Source organism: Manacus vitellinus, unplaced genomic scaffold, assembly GCF_001715985.3.
Source record: "Manacus vitellinus isolate BGI_N305 unplaced genomic scaffold, ASM171598v3 scaffold_7_pilon, whole genome shotgun sequence".
In the NCBI taxonomy this organism is placed as follows: domain Eukaryota; kingdom Metazoa; phylum Chordata; class Aves; order Passeriformes; family Pipridae; genus Manacus; species Manacus vitellinus.
Window position 1 is genome coordinate 10004592 of NW_021940813.1, and position 18288 is coordinate 10022879.

The window sequence follows — 18288 nt, forward strand, 5'->3', positions numbered from 1 at the left end:
ATCTTAATTTTTTTTTCCCAAATGTACTGAAATACTAAAAAAGTGTACTAGGCTTTAGAAAGCAACTGCTTGAACTGGTGTTTTATAAATGCATATCCTGCAATTTCTTAATGAAATTTTCCTCAACACAAGTAAATATCATATATATTAACTTCAGCTAAAATATTTCAGCAGTTTTCACCCATTCTTGGGCATGGTTGTTTTATAAAAGTTATTGAAGAATATGTATTTATTTAAATATTTGAGGTAATTCCTTCAACAAGATGTCTGTTCCTTGGCAACAAAATTCTCTTGCTTACTCATTCTTCATTACATACTGCCCATGTAATTGAGATCTGTTTGTTTTGTTTGGGTTTTAATCTTTTCAAGGCAAGAAAGGGGAAGACTTATTTACATACTTGTATCACTTACATACAGTTTTTGACTGTCACAGCTGATATGTTATTCACCATATACCCAAATCTCTGTAAAAACATTTATTCTACCTGGTTTTAGTCTGGAAAGGTGTGAAACATGCACTTTTACTATGCCAGTGGGATGGACTGGAGATGTATGGAAGATAAGATGAGCATGTACAGATGTAGCTTTACACAAACAAAAGCAGCAACACGAAGACAGGGCACTTTAGTAATTTTAGCATTATGGTAAGTGAACATCAGCCATCAATCCAGCTGTGCCAAAAGAATTGTAGCAATGGAAGAACTGATCAATGAAGAGTGGTGTCCACAGGATCTGGGATGTCAGTCAAAGGCAACTGAACATGTCATGGACGCACAAGGGCCTTGGCACGGCCAGGAGGCTGCAGGGGCTGGGAACCAGCAGTCGGTGCTCTGTGGCTGGGCGGGGGGTGATGGTGTTAAGGAAGGGCTGGTGTTTGAAACTTTATAAATGTTTAGCCCCAGCCTGGCAGCAAGAACTGACCCAGAACAGCAGGGGCAGCGTAGCTGGGACTTTACACTGGCAGGAGCACTGATGGGAAACCAGCCTGGGAACAAGGCCGGGGCTGTAGCTTAAACCTTTCCTGCAGGCAGTCTGCGGGCTCATCAACATGACTCAGCATGGAAAAACAGCAGGAACTCTCTTTTGCAGTGAGCTAGAAGGAAGCAGTTTTGAAAGTGCTATAAAACAAATGCCATTAAAACATAGCTTAAAAATGATTTTAAATTTCATATGTACTAGAACAAAATCGACAAAGATGTTCATGTAAAGTTCATGCTTCATCCCTTCAGAACAAAATCTGAGATTTGGCTGGTAATGGTGTTTCCCAAATACACACTGAAGTCTCAGAAATAATTACTGACACAGCACTTTAACTTTGTACCATTGCACAAGATATCTACTTGTTTGTGTTAAAGCAGCAGGATGTATTCATCATGCTGCCTTCTTAAAATTGAAATAATGCATGGTAGAGCCAAGGTGGTTAAAGGAGCAGTATCTTTTTGGCTTTATAGCTATGATTACAAAACAATTTTTCCCAAATCCTCTCTTTTGAAAGTATACAATGCAACAATTTTTGTTGAGTCTAAGCCTACACATCCTTTTGATATTATATCTTCCTTGGTGTTCTAAAGCTGTTTCTTCAAAGAATGAACCTCAACAAGCATCATGCAGTAGAAGCTCTTACCTTTTCTTCATCACAGAATTGCTCTGTTTAGTTTCTGCTCAACCATTCACTGATCTCTCTAGTGAGGTAGTGTTGTTTATATGCAAGTGTAAGTAATGTAAGTATGTATGTACTTAGAGGAAGCTTCAGTATGAAATTCAGATAGTGACTCCCCACATTTTCATGAAACCAGGGCTTTGAAAGCCAATGTTGATAAAATCAAAGAATAAACTCAAACCTGGTAGTAGTTGTTAACTTGCACTAGTCTGGTAGGTTTCTTACATACCAGTAGTCTTTTGTGAAATACTTTTCGAGGTGATATTCTTTCCTCCCCATAGTGAAGAGGTACCATATTCTGACAGATCATGGGAAGAGGTACAGTTACCTACATGCAGGTGCTGGTGCCACCCTGGGTACCTGCTCTGTCCAGCTACTGCTCCATAATGGGAAAAGTGTGACAGCTGCTGATAGCTTGGCTATCCAGCCCATTTGAAGTGCAACTGCACACCTACCTTCAGGCAGCTAAATCTGACCCATGAAGGGCAAAAAAATAAAAATAAAATCACTCTGAAACAAATAATTGGTAAAGTGAGAGAGCTCACTGTTCATCTGTTACTGTTTTCGTCCTGACCAGGAAAATTCAAATAATTTTCAGCTTCCTTAGTTGTATATGGCATCGCTTTTGCTTGTCATTCAGCTGCATCTCAGCATCACAATTCAGTGACTGCAGAGTGGGTAGTACAGACACACCAGCACATAATATATTTACAGTTACACTGTTCATACCTGGCTCTCCGATGCTGCAGTCATGTGCTTCATGTGTTCATTCAAGTCCCAAAATCGCATTATTCATCCCATTACTCTTTACTCATGCCAGCAGTCAAAGCTTTCCAGTTAGAGAAAATGTAACATTTTGGTGGCAAAAAAAGAATTCCGCACGTGACCTGCTTCCAGCCCCTAACCCTGGTGTGGCAGGATATGCAGCACACTGTTTATATACATCACAGCTGAGACCTCAGATTGTACCTACCCATGCCCCTGACATCCCTCCTCCTCTTGGAAAGGATCAGGAACAGACTGGGTCAGACCCTGTTCCACAGGCACCACACCACTCCTGGGCAGCGCTGTGTGGCACAGTGTGCACGCACAAATAACAGCTGTAGGTCCACCACAAGAAGGAAGCAGAGAACAGTCCAGAGTATGAGAAACTGCCTTGGGAGAGGGCTGCAGCTGCTCCAAGAGCCTTGCCCAGCTTGGAAGTGCCCCTGTGAAAGCAGGCTGATGCACAACTCGGTCAGAAGCAGAATTCACTTCCCTGCTGCTACTCTCTCTCTAGTTCCCACCAGTCCCCAGGCACCCCATGAGAAAAACAAAGGGAACAAGGCACTTCGCATTTCTTAGTGTTACTGATATCAGCTTTATCAGGTAGGTATGTGTTATCAACCACAGAGGTATCAAGTCACTTTGTAGACCTAAATTAAGTAATGATCTGGGGCTGTTTAGCTGGAAGGATGAACCAGGATGATACTAGTACTTTGCATGTGTTAACTACCCAAGTGAAGGAGTACATTAAATGCTTTGGAAAGATTATGGCACTTGTATTCTTTAAATTGCAGAACAAGAGATTAAGGCCTAATCTCAAAAATACTGGAATGCCTAAAAACATCTATGGGTGCTTAACCAGTTTCTCAGAAGCATTTCAGCATGTGTGTTTCATTAGACCCACAGATGCAGTGCACCAAGAAAGAACTTTCTGGGCTAGATTTCACCCTGGTGGTGCCATCCAAGCATTCTGTGGTGGCTCACTTTCCCTTTTGTGCTCACCCTCATGGCTCCCACACTAGGTAAGGCTTAAATTAACTCTATTTCCTAGAGTTCAGAGTTACAGAAATTAACTTCCAAAGATGGAACATGCAGTTCTTGAAACAGGCACATTTAAGACTGTAGACTGGTCAAGTACCAAGAGAGTGAGAGAGAACTACAGCTGACTCTTGCTTTTAAAATGGAGAAGGACTATACAAAAATTAATGTATTTACTCTCAGCACCATGCGAGGTAGATGTACTTTACAAATGGAGAAACCGAGTACAGGAATGTAGACGGAATAAGGGAACACGAAATACAGTGCAAAATCAGGAACAAAACTCAAGCTTTTTCATTGAAGTCCACCACTTTGATGAGTGAAATGGTGTTTACCTTTAGAAAGCCCTTGAAGATATTGAATACAACCAAAACCAAGCTTTGAAAACAAACACCATACTTTGTATAAAAATATGGAAAGTAGCATGACTTGCTAAACAGTCTAGTATATAAAATAGCTAGAACTATATATATTAGTACAAATGAAGAAATGAAATCTAAATGGATTAAAGTATTAGCACCCTACAGTAAGTTTATTACATTGTTTTCTCCTGAGGAGTGTGATTCAGGCTAGCTGAGCAAAAGTGGTTTTACACCTTTTTTCCTTATCTTATTCAGAATTCCACCACCACTACCCCACCCTCATCCCAAATCATTCCCTTCTACAGGCTGTTCCAGATATTTCATATTTGCTCAACATAATTTTGAAGTAAGTAGTTTATTCCTGCTGTATAAAGAGCTCCCAGGTCACCCACACAGAGTTCCATGATGACAATTATGTTTCAAATTAATCACATTCTTTTCATAAATCCATACTAAAATAGGCAAAAAACCAGTACTGCCAGTTCAGATCCAGTTTACTTATAGTTTTTCTTTGGGGGTTTAAGAAAACATGTTGTAATATCAGAAGTGACAACTTTAAGTCAGCCAACACTGCCATCCTAATTACAAGGTGTAATACTGTAGATTCCTAAAATCAGAACCATAGAAACAAAACTAGAAATTTTTTTGCTGTAAACAGCTGTCTAAGCAAAACAAGATGTTGTGCAGAAAAGGTACTAGTTCTCCAAGAAGTATTTGGTTTTTTGCTTTTAATTCTTGTACTGGTTGAACAATCACTGCAGTCTTTTGTTACTCAGAAAAACTGTATGAATTAATGAAAATAAGCAATATTTTATTTCAATACCAGATTTATGGTTTGTGTGTTACACTGGGGCTGGTTTGACTGATATTAAACAGATATGTCTGAAACACAAAATAACATAAATTAGACATGCCATGAGACATGTACAATTAATTTTTACTAAAATGTGGATAATTAAACCCACTTCTACGCCAATTCTTTTACACTTTTAATGGTGATAGTGACTAGTATTTTAGTAAGAGGGTAAAATTCAATAAAATGTACAAGGACAGCCATACAACTCAAAAATACTGTTTGCACAGCTTCCAATTCCACTGTGAAAATACACCCCCTTCAAAATAGAAATAGGCACTTCATCTTTAAAAATGAAGCACTCTTTTGTTCTTCAGTCATCATCAACAGTTGGCTTGATTGTCACTCCTCTTCTGATCTGACCCCAACCAATTAAACTGCAAACAGAAAAACAGTTTATATTACTTTTAATAGTAGGCAGAAATATCCTGGATAAGTCAACATCCTTCTGTTGTTCTTATGCCTTCAGTTCTTACATTTTGCATTTTCTCCACTTGTCTCCCACCCAAAACATCCTATAGGATCTAAGACTGGTTAGTGGAAACACAGAATAGAAAAGGGTGAGGGAAAGAAGAGATTTGTAACCAGCTAAGGATGTACCCTTGAACAATAAGATGAAAATCTGAAAATGTTATAACTTATGCTGTCCTGGTGGACTGTAAATCTATTCACAACTTGATCTCTTTCCCCTATGCCTGAAGTGCTGCATTACTTTCAAATAGAAATGAAAATGAAAATTCAGACAAGATGAGCAGTAAGAATACAAACAGCTGTAACTCTCAATCAACATGTAACCTGTGATGGTAACTCAACTCTCAGGCAAGTTCTACTATTTATACTCAGTAAAATTAAGGCCTTTTTTATAGGCCACTGTTGCCTCAGAAAAATATGCTTGTAAAAAAATAATTCAGAATATGTCCATTTCCACAGTCAGCAGGCAGTCCATATTATTAATACAACTGTCTTCAACACCTTTCCAGTTTCTGGGAAGGAGATACACATCTCAATTGCATCTCTAACTTACTAAGCAGTAGAGCCTGTCATGGGACACCACCAAAGGAACTGAAGTATATTAACTCAGCATTTCCCACTTTTTTGTACAGTATCCATAGGTCATAAGTTGTCAATCTTTAAGTTAACTCATCCTTGGAACCACTAGTGTATCCCATTTGCTGTTTAACCTCTTTCTATGCCTCTATATATATGCCTCTCTCTCTCTATATATATATACACTGTCTATTTTATACCTCCTTTTTGCCTCTTGCTTTCTCACTTTCTTCTGTATTTTCAGTACTCCACTGCCTCAGGCTGCAAGTTCCTTTTCTCAGTACCAGCCGTATATTATCTTTACTCCAACTGGATTTTATTATGCTGCTCTTCCCAGTTTGCCTTATTTCCCTTTTCTCAACTTCTAGTTTCCTTACATTGTCTCTTTGTCTTTTTGATACAGCATAGGAGTCAACTTTTCATAACTATCTTTACAGCAGGCTGCCACTACTTGCCCACCCCATAATCCAGAGACAGGTAGGCTTTGGGACAAAATATGGTCATGTTTTTCAACTGGGAAGTAACCTACAGAAGCAATAAAAGACATATTAAAATTTGCACAGGCTATCAGTCTATAGCTCAAAAAAAAAGAGGCATAATTTCCAATATAGTTTCTCTCTTCCTTTTGCTTTACTTGATTTAATTTGGGTCCTCCTTTTTTTTCCCCCCCTCCTGTTCAAGACATTTTATCTTTTGCCTTGGTTTGGCTTGTTTTTCAGGGAAAAATCTCTTCCCTAATTTGTCATCTTGCTGAGACAGCAAGCACTAAGTTCCTGTCTACGCTTTCTTGTTATCTGAAAAAGAAGCATGCATCCATGGATATTTAAAGCTCGGTTCCTTTTCATAGAGATTTCTTGTAAAAATGGCTATGCTCTCTTATACTACAAGGGTTGTGCAGAGCCAACAAATCTAAATATCCTTATGTTCTTATTCATGGAGGCTTATGGAACATGTAACAGGTACAGTATCGTAATCATCTAAAAAAAGAGTCTGGCACTATGATTAAAATGAATCATAACCAATTCTGTTCATAATTGTCAGCCTTCAGATGCTTCTGTGTAGTCAGACATTTTATATTTGTAATTTGAATGGGTCAATCCAGTTGAGAATTTATTTCTCTGCTCATAGTACATAAAATGCCTGAACCTTAGAACATCCCTTCTCCATTTCCCCACTGCCACTTCCAGGTTGCACTGAAAATCACGTCCAGCTCCACGGGTAGAACATCACAGATTGAGGTGTGTATAAAGACAGGCTTTGGCTTAGCATTATTAGAACTTTCAACTTCCTCTGCCAAGATTGCCTGCTGTGAGCTCAATTCACAGCATGGCAGTTTTGGCAACAAACCAGGACCCTGAGGTGTTTCCTTGTCTGTTAACTAATATGTACCCACCCAATCATAATGTTTGTTTAAAAAAAAAGAGGCCAGCAATGAAAGGAAGCATTCCATGATAATGGTGCCAATATGTTAGGAGAATCCAGAGGAATTTTTAAAACAGACATGCACTTACCTATTCCAGAAGAAAACCAGATCCATGTATTTTTCGTTAACAATATAGCAACCAGGTACTCTACCAATTTAGCACCAACTTACCGCCAGTGTTTCTCAACTCTTCGACTCAGGGCAATTTTTTCTCCCACTTCTGTGCATACAGGGTTAGTTAGCACAATCTTCCCCAAATCAGCCTTTACTGCACTGACTCTCCCTCCAGTAGATAAGGATCCTATATTTACCATTAAAACTTCATTCTTCGATAATTTTTGCACCTGAAGACAGACACACAAAACTCTGAAACATAAGCTTTAGTACTAAAAAAAATACCATGGACAGTCTCGAGCATCTTCTGTTATCTTATTGCCACAGAAAAAGGTATAGCTGAGAAATACTGTAAGTATACACACACACAAACCATGCACAGCACTGTCAGTGCATAAAGATTTATATGCAAAAGGACAAATACATAACAATGTTGTACATGTAGTTCTTTGGGTTCTTGGTATGACGTATTCTCTTGGGATTTCTCTATATTTTCTATAAAATATACTGATGATTGCACATACTGTATTAAAAGCACAGTCACAGACATTGCTACAAACTGTGATGTTATACCATTCTTTTAATTAGTTTGTATATTCTCACCTTTTGCCTACATACAAAAAAATTATCAAAAATGATTCATTTCACAGGATAAGGCAGCACTGAACCACTTCACTTTCTGTGGCATGAGGCAGTTTATAGATTTAAATGCTAACAGGGGAAACTATGATCTTTTAGTTGATTTGTGTAAAACGGATCATGTAACAGAAGTCTGTGCTGTACCTCAAGTTCAGTTTCTTTTCAACTACAGTATTTCAAAAATACTTAGCTTTAAAAAGTTCTTCAGAGAGAAAATCTACAAAAAGCATGTAAGTAGGAAGTAGATCACCATGTGTATTGCACAAATGAATAGGGTGATAGCAAATAGTATGTTTAGAAGAACACTTAGACACATAAATACTTTATGCTACTTTAAATTACTCTGATATGGATTCCTACTCCTCTGAAAAGCATTCTTGTAATAAAGAAGCAGATTAGTTTAGTGAGAAGCTTATATCAAAGGGGAGACAAAAATGCTATATAAGATGAAAGAAATGTATTCAGTAACAAAACTTAGCACAAGCAGCAAAATCAGGAAAAACAAAAGAAGGGTACAGACCTTTGCAGCTTTCTTGTCTCCTTCAGTGCGCACCCCTAAGAGTCGCCTCAGCAAGAAATAGGAAATTTCTAGCTCGGTAAATATTTCTGGCAGTGCCCCAACTGCACCAAGCACTTGGCCTACCATTCGGTCAGCTCGGCACAGAGTTGGGTCAATCTTAGTGCCAACACCTGCAACGCAACAAGGAAAGGCACAAGGAGTAACTGAGAGGTAGCTGTCACTTTTATGTATTAAAATGTTTGAAGGAGATCTAAAATCAGCAAACTGAAAATGTACTAGGAATTCCCTGTTACCTGGACAGCATTTTCAGAATGTCAGCAAGACTGTGAGCTCTGTCTAAACAGATGAAGAAATATTCTACTGTTAAAGCCAGTACAACTAACAGTGCAAATTGATCTGCATTGGCCAGTGACATTCAGGAAAATTATTTATAGTTTAAATATCCAATTTTCACACCAACCCTATCTCTCTCTATATGAATTATTTAAAATTGCTCATAGTATCTTTGTTGATTAACTGAAATTCATTGCTGAATGAAATCAAGTGTTTTCAATAAGCATGAAGGAATAAATCTTTTAATGACATAATATTCTTACCTATAAGACCTCCTGGAGCAGCATATTGTAGATCATTGTGTTCAGCAAAGAGTGACACAATTTTGGAAAAGATTGGCTTGCACATGAGTTTCCCTTCACTGTCCTTGGATACAATACCAGGCCGCACCTCAATTTCCTGGCCCACCTAATTACAAATGTGAAAAAGGGATTAACTGGCTGTTTCACAGGAACACAAAACTAACTAGTCACAGATAAAACTTACATATCCCAAGATCTATTTTTTATACAAGTCCTTCGCTGTGGGCTACTGTAGAACTCCTAGGATTTCTGTTGTACTGTTAACTGCAAATTGAACAATACTTACAGCCAATGTAACAACTGATTTTCTTTTCAATACAATTTGTAAAATTGCTTTAGGAAAGAATCTTTATCTGCAATAATTCCAGCATATAAATTTTAGTTAAATTTTTAAACACTGTATTTAATTTAGAAGTATTTCAGCCCTGAGAGACATTAATTCACTCAATTAGCTGATCAGCATCAATACACTGCAAAACAAAGAAAACACAAGCTGTATAAACGTTCAAAGATGCAGTTTGCCCTCCAGCCTAGAAGAGCAACTTTTAAAATTTCCATCTATTGATGGAAAGCAAGCAAAATAAAAAAATTAAAATATACAGAATACTTAAGTGGGGAAGTGAGACCTGTGAGAACCCACACATATTCCTGAGGTACTTGTGAAGTTCTTTTGCTCTTTTCTGCCCTGCAATAATTGATCAAGTAAAAGTGGTAGGACAGGAAAAAAAAAATAACTCCTTCAATTTTGTAAGTGATTAAATCAGTATAGTTATTAGCAACAGGTTAGATTACAATAACAAAAATATATTTAAAAAATTAAAACAAGTGCTTCTTGTTCTGGTATCTTAAAACTTGAAAGTAAAAATGAGGTACAGACAGGAAAGATAAGTGCCACCTGACTGTATTTGAGTTTTAAAAACCAAATTCATTATATAGATTCATTTTGTACTAAGCATGGAAAAACTCTACTCATTATTGTGATTAAAAATCTCCAGTCAAGAAAGAGAAAAGGTTACCTTTAAGACACCCTTTAGAATACTGCCACCAGCTACTCCTCCCTTAAGGTCATCAACTTCACAGCCAGGCTTGTTGACATCGAAAGATCTAATTACTGAAAAGAATAGACCATGACCAGATTTATTTTTAATATCAGATTTTTAAATAGTGTCTTTCTTTAGCAACTCTGATTGCTTCTCTATTCTTATGAAAGTATACAATTGTAATATTTATAAAAATGTGTAATGATGAACATTTTATTCCCAATTCTTAGGTATACAGTTGATTTTGTTCTCAAAACCATTTAAGCTGCTCATATACATAAACTTTTGTTTGCCTAGCAGGAAGCAACTTAACCATCAGTATCTAAAAAAGAAAGTAACAATCAACTATATTACAAAACCCCTGCAATATTCACAATGCCAATTGTGAATACCAGAACCTTCATTCAATGTAGTCATAGTGAATACTGTGACCTTGATTTAATGTGGTCAATTTTTAAGCACTCTAAGTATGTTTTGTAGGACTCTATTATAGTTTATTTGGAAAAAAAAGACAAATTAATTCATTGTAGTGGAACTGAATTTCCTAAGACGCTGGAAAAGAACTGAGACTTTGACAATTATATCCAGGGAACAAGAGACTAACACAAAAAATCTGACCAACCTATCTAAAAGATTTTCATGGAAATAATTTAATTATAAAATTCATCAGTTTTTCTGTATGTTTAAAATCAAAATTAAATTCATAACAATGAAAGGAATGTTTTTAAGATACAGATAAATTTCTCATCTCTATTGCATTTTAGCGCTGTCATATGCACAGAATACACACAAAACCAACAGCAATTAAGAGAACAAACAATACAGCTTCCAGAAAATATGCAAGTTTTAAAATAAGAGCGCCCTAAATACTCTTTTAGAATCCACCTCTTTTTAGGGCACTCAGCAAGATGACATTCTAAGTGTAGACACCTTCAGTCAGTGGTTGGCCACAAAAGCCCAGACCTGAGCATTTACATACCAATAAGCCTTGGTTCAGATGTGAAGTCTCGCAAAGGGACTGGGATTTTCTTCACTATGTACTCACAAACTACCTCAATGTTGTATTTCAACTGTGCTGAGATTGGAATTATTGGAGCCCCTTCTGCAACTGTACCTAAAACAAAATCAAGTTCAACATCAAGCTTTAAGAAGAGTATTTACAGCAACACAACCAAACGATTTGTGATTGTTAAAAACACCAGTGAATTTCATGGTGTGTTTTGTGTGTATTTCCCAAAGCAGTATCAAAGCATTTATCCTTCCCTTCAATGTTTTAACTCAAACTAGCCACACCTTTTCAAGGCATTCTGAACACTGTGACAGATAATTTTCCACTCTAGGGGAAAATTCACTTCCTACATTGTGATCAGAAATATTCTTAAGATTTCCTCGGAGAGATTTGATATCTCAGTGTTTGACACATCTGTACTCATGTTACAGTCAGATTTCATTCTGACAAACTAAGTTTCCTGTCAATTTAATGATCTGTTTTCCCAGTTTTGCAATGCAAGTATGTATTTTAGAAAAATCCTAATTTTATGAAAGGATGCATTTAGTTTTCCAGGTTTGTTAAATTATTACTAGTTTTAATTATATCTGTGTTTCTTGTGCTAACTTCAGTTCTCAAACTCCAAATTTACACATCAAGCCATCTGACAGAGCTGTTATGAACAGTTTTTGCAAGGAAACAATTATGAATTACAAAAGAAGAAAGAGCCATTGGCTACTTCTGAGGGTGACAATCCAGTTTTGCAGCTTGTCACATACCTCAGCTAATGCAGATAAATGGAAAGCAGTGGAAGCTCCCAGGAAAGATGAAACCCAGAGCACTAAAGTTCAGCAGAACTTTACAGACAGAGTAGGATAACACTGCCCAAACTGGATTTACAGAGACAGATGAAAGACCAATCTTTTGTGATTAGATAAAAGAAATTAACACATCTACACCTACAAGATGCCTCTAGCAAGTATTGCTTCCTTCTTTCCTGTGCTGCACTAAAATTACAGTAAAATCTCTACCAAAGAAACAAGCCAAGAAAAAACCACAAATGCAGTGAAAGCTACTAGATAAGAGCCATTACTATCGGTTTTACATCAAGAGCTCTGACCAACAGCATTACCACTCTTGTACTTAATCAGTCTGAAATGGGTAAGAAGCACAACCCCAGTGGTCTAGTTTCCATATTAACAGATTATGTACATCAGCATTGTCTAAGAGAAGCTTTTCTATAAACCTAGAAAACCCACTGTATCAATGTCTCAACAATGAATTTCAACCACTGACTGGATTTCTACTCTTGAAAACTTACCTTGTACAAATGCAAGGATCTGCTCATACTGTTCTTTAGCCTGGCTCTCCTTCACCAAATCAATCTTATTCTGTAGAATCAAAATGTGCTTCAGTTTCATGATTTCTATAGCAGCTAGATGTTCTGAGGTCTGAGGTTGAGGGCATGACTCATTACCAGCTGAAAGAAGAGAAGTGACTGCAATATAGAAACTATAAAGATAGAAAAAACTTCTACAGTTAGGACATCTACTTTCTACTGCATCTGTATAAAAACAAACAAACAAACAAACAAACAAACAAGACAGTTGTCTCTCAGTAAGCTACATGTGAAGCAACCAAGTCAATAAGCACCTATTCTCCCCCATAACTGCTGGTTGTACCATCGGCACAAGGTATGACAGGTGAGAGGTTGCCAGAGTGGCTCCCTCCTTCCACTTGCTCCCAGAAGAAACACCCATCTACAGTTTCCAAAGATATTAACAGGCTAACTTGTGTCTACTTGACTTATTCCATCCTTTGGCTCTTCAGACATCTCAGTACTGACTATAGCATAACAGACAATTCACAGTTTAAGAAAAATCTTACAACTTCCTTATCAGTAAAGCCATAAAAATGCCAAGATCCCCAAACTCTGTAATACAATAATTAGATCAACTATGTGAATAGGGTTGCCATCGGTATGGTTTGGATTTCAGCCATCTAAGAAGTCAGCTTTGGCCTGATGTGCCATAGTGGTGGTTAATCTCACTTGAAGTTTGGTCTATCGCGCTTTTTAGAGCTAAAGAGGCAGAAGAAAGGACTAATGTTCTAAAGACATACAAAAATCAGAGCTAAAATTGTCTGAATCAAATCTCCTGTACCTTAATTTTGCCTGTATTCCTCTGGGTTTACTGTTTCTACTGTTGTTTGTGGACTCTCCTGGATAGCAAAGACTACATAACATATTTAAAGGAAACTGAACCTGCAGAGAAACTCAAAATGTACTTCCAGCTAATCTATCTCCATAAAAAGATATAAATTTTACTGTACTATACTCAAGGTTTCATCTTACCTAAATAATCTTCCCATGGGGCCAGCTACCAGACCAGTTTAAAACAATCCAGTTTGCTAAAGTACATTGTCTTTGTAGCATCACTTTATTTTCTTTAACACATTCCAACTGCATTCACTTAACTGCTCACCACATCCCAACAGATTTTAAAGCCCATATAAAGTTGCTTCATGATACTAAAAACCAGAGCTCTGCTTTTGTGTAGCAATTGTTACCTATCAACAGTAAAGCTGCATCCATTACTGCTGCACCGTTCAACATTGTAGCCATCAAAATATCATGGCCAGGACAATCCACAAAAGAGACATGCCTGTTGTAGGAGAAGGTGAAAAAGAAGTCCAAAAGCCAATTACCAACGGTTCCTCTGACTGATTTATGTGAGTGAATAGGCAGACACAGAAGTTAAAAGCATCCTTAAAATAGACAGATAAACATTTTGAGACAGATGCTGAGAAGCAATACCTTAAAAGTATTTTCAAGAAGTCCTATTTTCAAGTAGTCCAAAGACTACTGAATGGCTACTGAATACTTTTTCTGAGTTTTTAAGATTCAATACCATATATCCATATTAGGTACTGCTTTAATATTTCACCAATTTACCTGTAAATTAGACTAGAGTTAAATACACCAGAATAAAAAAACCAAAACCAACCCAACCTACCACCATCCACCCAAAACCCAACAAACACACCACATGGGATTTCCCTTATCTCTTTTAAAAGACATCTCCCATTCTCCAATTTTAGGAAATCATGCATCTTTAGTTACATACTTATAACTGCACTTCACTTCGAAGATTTATCTACAGAGACAATGTTACATTTCCAACCTTATGATTTTACTGTGCAGACCATAATAGTTGAGTTGCTATGTTCCTTCCTGAACCTATCCAGTGAAGAATTCTTGTTTCCTAGTAGCATGCCACCAAAAACCAAGGGACTAATTTGCTTCTTTGCTGACAATGTTAAATATCTACTACAAGCAGAAAATCAGTGGGATAAAGAACACAGAGCTTTTAAGGGGTAGTTTTGCAATGGCTGCCTGCCTGCCACAGTTCATCTTGGTAAGCACTCCGTGTATTTTATCATAAGCATGAATTAAGAACCTTGTTGTATCACCCAAGGCAGCTTAGACAACACCTTAGATCAGGGGTGCCCCCACCTCAGAATGTGCTATAACAACCCATTTCAGCTCACAGCCCAATCCTGACTGTTCTCAGTTATGCAAAGGGAAGTAAAGACAATTTATTCCAGTCATTTACAGCTGTTACCTGACTAGCTTGAAGTTCCCTTTGGTGCCAGGAATATCTGTAGGGAACTCATCTGGGGTGCTACTTCCACAGGATCGGTAACACTCTGGTCGAGAACAGCTTGGGTCATCCAGCTTGTAAATCTGTGATGTTTTAGAATTGGAAAAAAGTTTAATTCCTCAAGGGTTAGTTACCTGTAAGCTCACATCCACCCTGAAATACATCTGTAATGTATTTGCTGCAGTAATGACTCACCTTTGCATTAGCATAACCCAGCTTGATTGTGATATTTCTTTCCAGTTCATTTTTAAATCTGACAGTATGAACTCCAGATATAGCTTTGACTACTGTCGACTTTCCATGGGCTACATGACCAATTGTACCTGTGTTTTAAAAGGAAATGTTTGTCAATAAACCATTGTTTAGTTTTGTGCAATGTTCCATTATTATCAACACACAATTACGCCAAATTCTTCACGGCAGGTAAGTCCAGAGCCCCCATCACAAGCACATACAGGGTTTGTCATCATTTTGGTTTTAAACAAACAAAAAAATTGAGCTCCCAATGGACAGACCTTGCATTTTTATGAAACTCGTTTCAATGCTCAATTTCAAGGTAAAATAAACTTTGCTCCCACTCCATTCAGCTGTGTTCCTGAAATAAAATCGGTGCTTTTTAAGTCAAAAGGGTTTGACATGTCTCTAAAACTACTATGTAACTGTTTCAGTAAGAAACTTTAAGGTGTTGCCATATAGGCACCATCTGCTACTGCAGGAGGACCAAAAAGAGTCACATTAATGCACCCCTGTTTTTTATAAGTTTGTTTTTACCTATATTAATTGTTGCTTGTCTGCTGATGACTTCTGGTGAAAGAGGCGTCAACTTGGTCACATCCTGTATAAGGGAGATTTTACAATTTATTCATCTTGTATATAAGTGTTTAGAAAGTATTATGTGTATTTCCTTAAAAATTATCCAATAGTTCTATTCAGCAAAATCCAAGCAAGCTCCTTGAAATAATTCTAGATATGCATTCCAGCCTTTTATGTGTGTGAAATAAGGCAAAAAGCGAACCAAGTCCTGCCTGTAAATCAGCACAGGCTGCAACCCAAAGCCCTGACCGTAACTCGGTATCGGCTGCAGGGTGTCACAGATGGGGTAAACAAAACAAAAAACCTCTAAAGAACCTCCAACAAAAAAAACCCAAACCCTTACATACTCCCAAACCTAAATGACACATACCAGGCAAATCCAAGTTAATTTTCAGTGGGTTACATGATGACTTGCACTGATGTTTTAAAACCAAAGCTTTGTCAATAAACAGTTGTTTAATTGGTGTAAGGTCCCATTACAGCCAATATATAATTACAACTATCACTTTGGAGTCCATAGGTCCAGAGACTTCATTATTATCATGGATTTTTAATGGCTATTTTTTTCTCAAATACTGTTATTGCAACTTGAGGTACCAGACAGAAATTCTGCTGTTGTAAATAGTCTGTTGTGTGAACCTACTGGTAGCCACAGTCACAGTAAAAAACTTACAAATACATTCTGTGTAGATAAAGAGATAACTCTGAATGAGTTGGTTTGGGTTTTTTTAAAGCTATTTGTCCAAATAATGGACAAGTGTTGAAATCCACTGAACTGTTGCTCTGTACTACTTTTGAAACTGTTAACAGCAACTTTCCATCCTGCTCTGAATTCATATGGATGAGGTGCTCAGTTCAAGGAACAATTCAGGATGGCAAAAGAGTCCTCAGTGCAGGACAAGACATAAATATTTTGCTAAGATACAAAAACATGCACACTAAATCACATATTGCTCACACTGTTACATGCATAATGATCAAATAAACACACCTCTGCAACAATGTAAGCTCACTCCTTTTGTTCTCAAGTTTTACACGAATAAAATGTTCACGTTCAATACAAACCAAGTCTTGAACGCTTAAGACACACAATTAAATGTGTATTTCTTGTATACCGAACTGAAAAGCACTGCCCTGCGATGGGAACGTGACCTGTAGATGGCACCATGTGGCCGGGGAACAAGCATGTCAGCGTGATGCAATTTCTGCCACCAGGAGAACTCTTCCTGTACAATTGTGCACGCAGGGAGAGTTTTTTTGGCAAGACTGGTACAAGGCCATGCTCAGCAATAAGCTGCAGTCAGCTGTAAGCACTCAAGGGCCCAAAAGGGGCAGGTGAGACCGTAAAGGTAATTCCTGCTGACTTCTTAGCTAGTCCTATCCGTGCCTTTTCCAACTGGGAAATGGGATGGTCAACAATGAGAGGAAGTAAAGAAACTTTCTGAGATGACCAACACGTTCACTATAGTACAAAGAGAATTCCCGTGCTAAAACCCGGAGAACATCGAACACTATTACTGTACACACAAATAGTCTGTTCTGGGCGGGCAGCAACAGGATTTTCGAGTAGTTTTGTCAGCACAGAGGTGTAATGAGTGAGACAGACCAGGAGAGACACTTAACAGGCAAGATCACCGCAGGCTGGACTCGATGATCTCAGAGGTCTTTTCCAATTTAACTGATGCTCTGATTTTTTGAACTGATTTTCTTGGTAGATCTTAATAACCAAGAAAATTTGCTTGGCAAAACAACCAAGGCAGGGTTGGCAGCCAATCCCTCGAGCCTGCTGGGGACACACAGCAGCAAATTATGGTTCTACTTCGGAGAGAGAAGAGCCTTTAGTACCACAGAACAGGACAGCCCTTAGAAGGGGAAAAGCGCACCCACCACTGAGACATAAAAGGTCTGCTCGCACAGGTGGGACGCCGAGACTCTCACTCGCCTCACCCGGGCGCCCCACACCCACTGCGACCGGCCCGACCTGCTCCCAGCACTGCCCGCCTCCGACCGCGCCTGCCGCCCCGGCCCCGGCCTCGCCGCTCTGCCCCTCGGCCCAGCCCTGCGGTGCTGCCCCCTCGGCCCAGCCCCAGAGCGCTGTCCCTCGGGCTCCCGCGCCCCCTCAGGGCGCACGGCCGCCGCGGGGCCGGCAGGCGTCTCGGAACCTCTCGGCCCGCACCCCCCCCCCCACCCATCCGGAGCGGCCCGGCTGTCCCCGCCGAGCCCCGGCAGCCGCCCCCGGCCGCCCCGTGGGTCTCACCAGCGTGCCCAGGTCCTGCCGGCTGAGGTGCGGCTGCCCCAGAGTCACTCCCGCCTCGTCCCCCGCCATCTTGGCCCGAGCAGGAAGTGAGGAGTCCCGCGCGGTTCGCCTTGATCGCCGGCTCCGCTCGGCGCCTCCGCCGCCGCCCCGCAGCCCCCAGCGCCCTCTGGCCCGCCAGCACGGCACCGGCCGGCCCGGGGACGGGCACTGGGCTGGGGAAACGACCGCGATCGGCGCTGCGGGGACACGGCCGGAGCCGCCGCGGGGAGGCCAGCAGCTCAGGCGCGGCCGCTGGGCAGCCCTAGGAAAGGTCCCCGCGGCCGCCCTCGCGCCGGGTGATGCAACCGGGGCCTGCGGCGGGGGCCTGCGTCCGCGTGCGGCGGCGCGCGGGGCAGGAGCGCGCGCTGCGCGAGCGGCGGGGTAACGGGGGCGCGCGCGCTTGGGGGGACCTGCGGCGCGGCCGGCGAGCGCG

At 39.7% G+C, this 18288-nt stretch overlaps 1 protein-coding gene across 1 annotated transcript; it reads right to left on the reverse strand.

Annotated features, from left to right (window-relative positions):
• Positions 1 to 4161: 4161 nt before the first annotated feature.
• EIF2S3 (eukaryotic translation initiation factor 2 subunit gamma) lies at positions 4162 to 17912 on the reverse strand. Its single transcript, XM_029964701.1, has 12 exons — positions 17817 to 17912; positions 15518 to 15581; positions 14942 to 15069; positions 14708 to 14829; positions 13653 to 13747; positions 12406 to 12564; positions 11076 to 11210; positions 10073 to 10167; positions 9018 to 9162; positions 8422 to 8591; positions 7320 to 7492; positions 4162 to 5055 (listed from the first exon to the last, which is right to left on the reverse strand). The coding sequence occupies exons 1-12, from the start codon at positions 17883 to 17885 to the stop codon at positions 4992 to 4994; spliced, it is 1419 nt and encodes a 472-aa protein (XP_029820561.1). The 5' UTR covers positions 17886 to 17912; the 3' UTR covers positions 4162 to 4991.
• Positions 17913 to 18288: the final 376 nt, after the last annotated feature.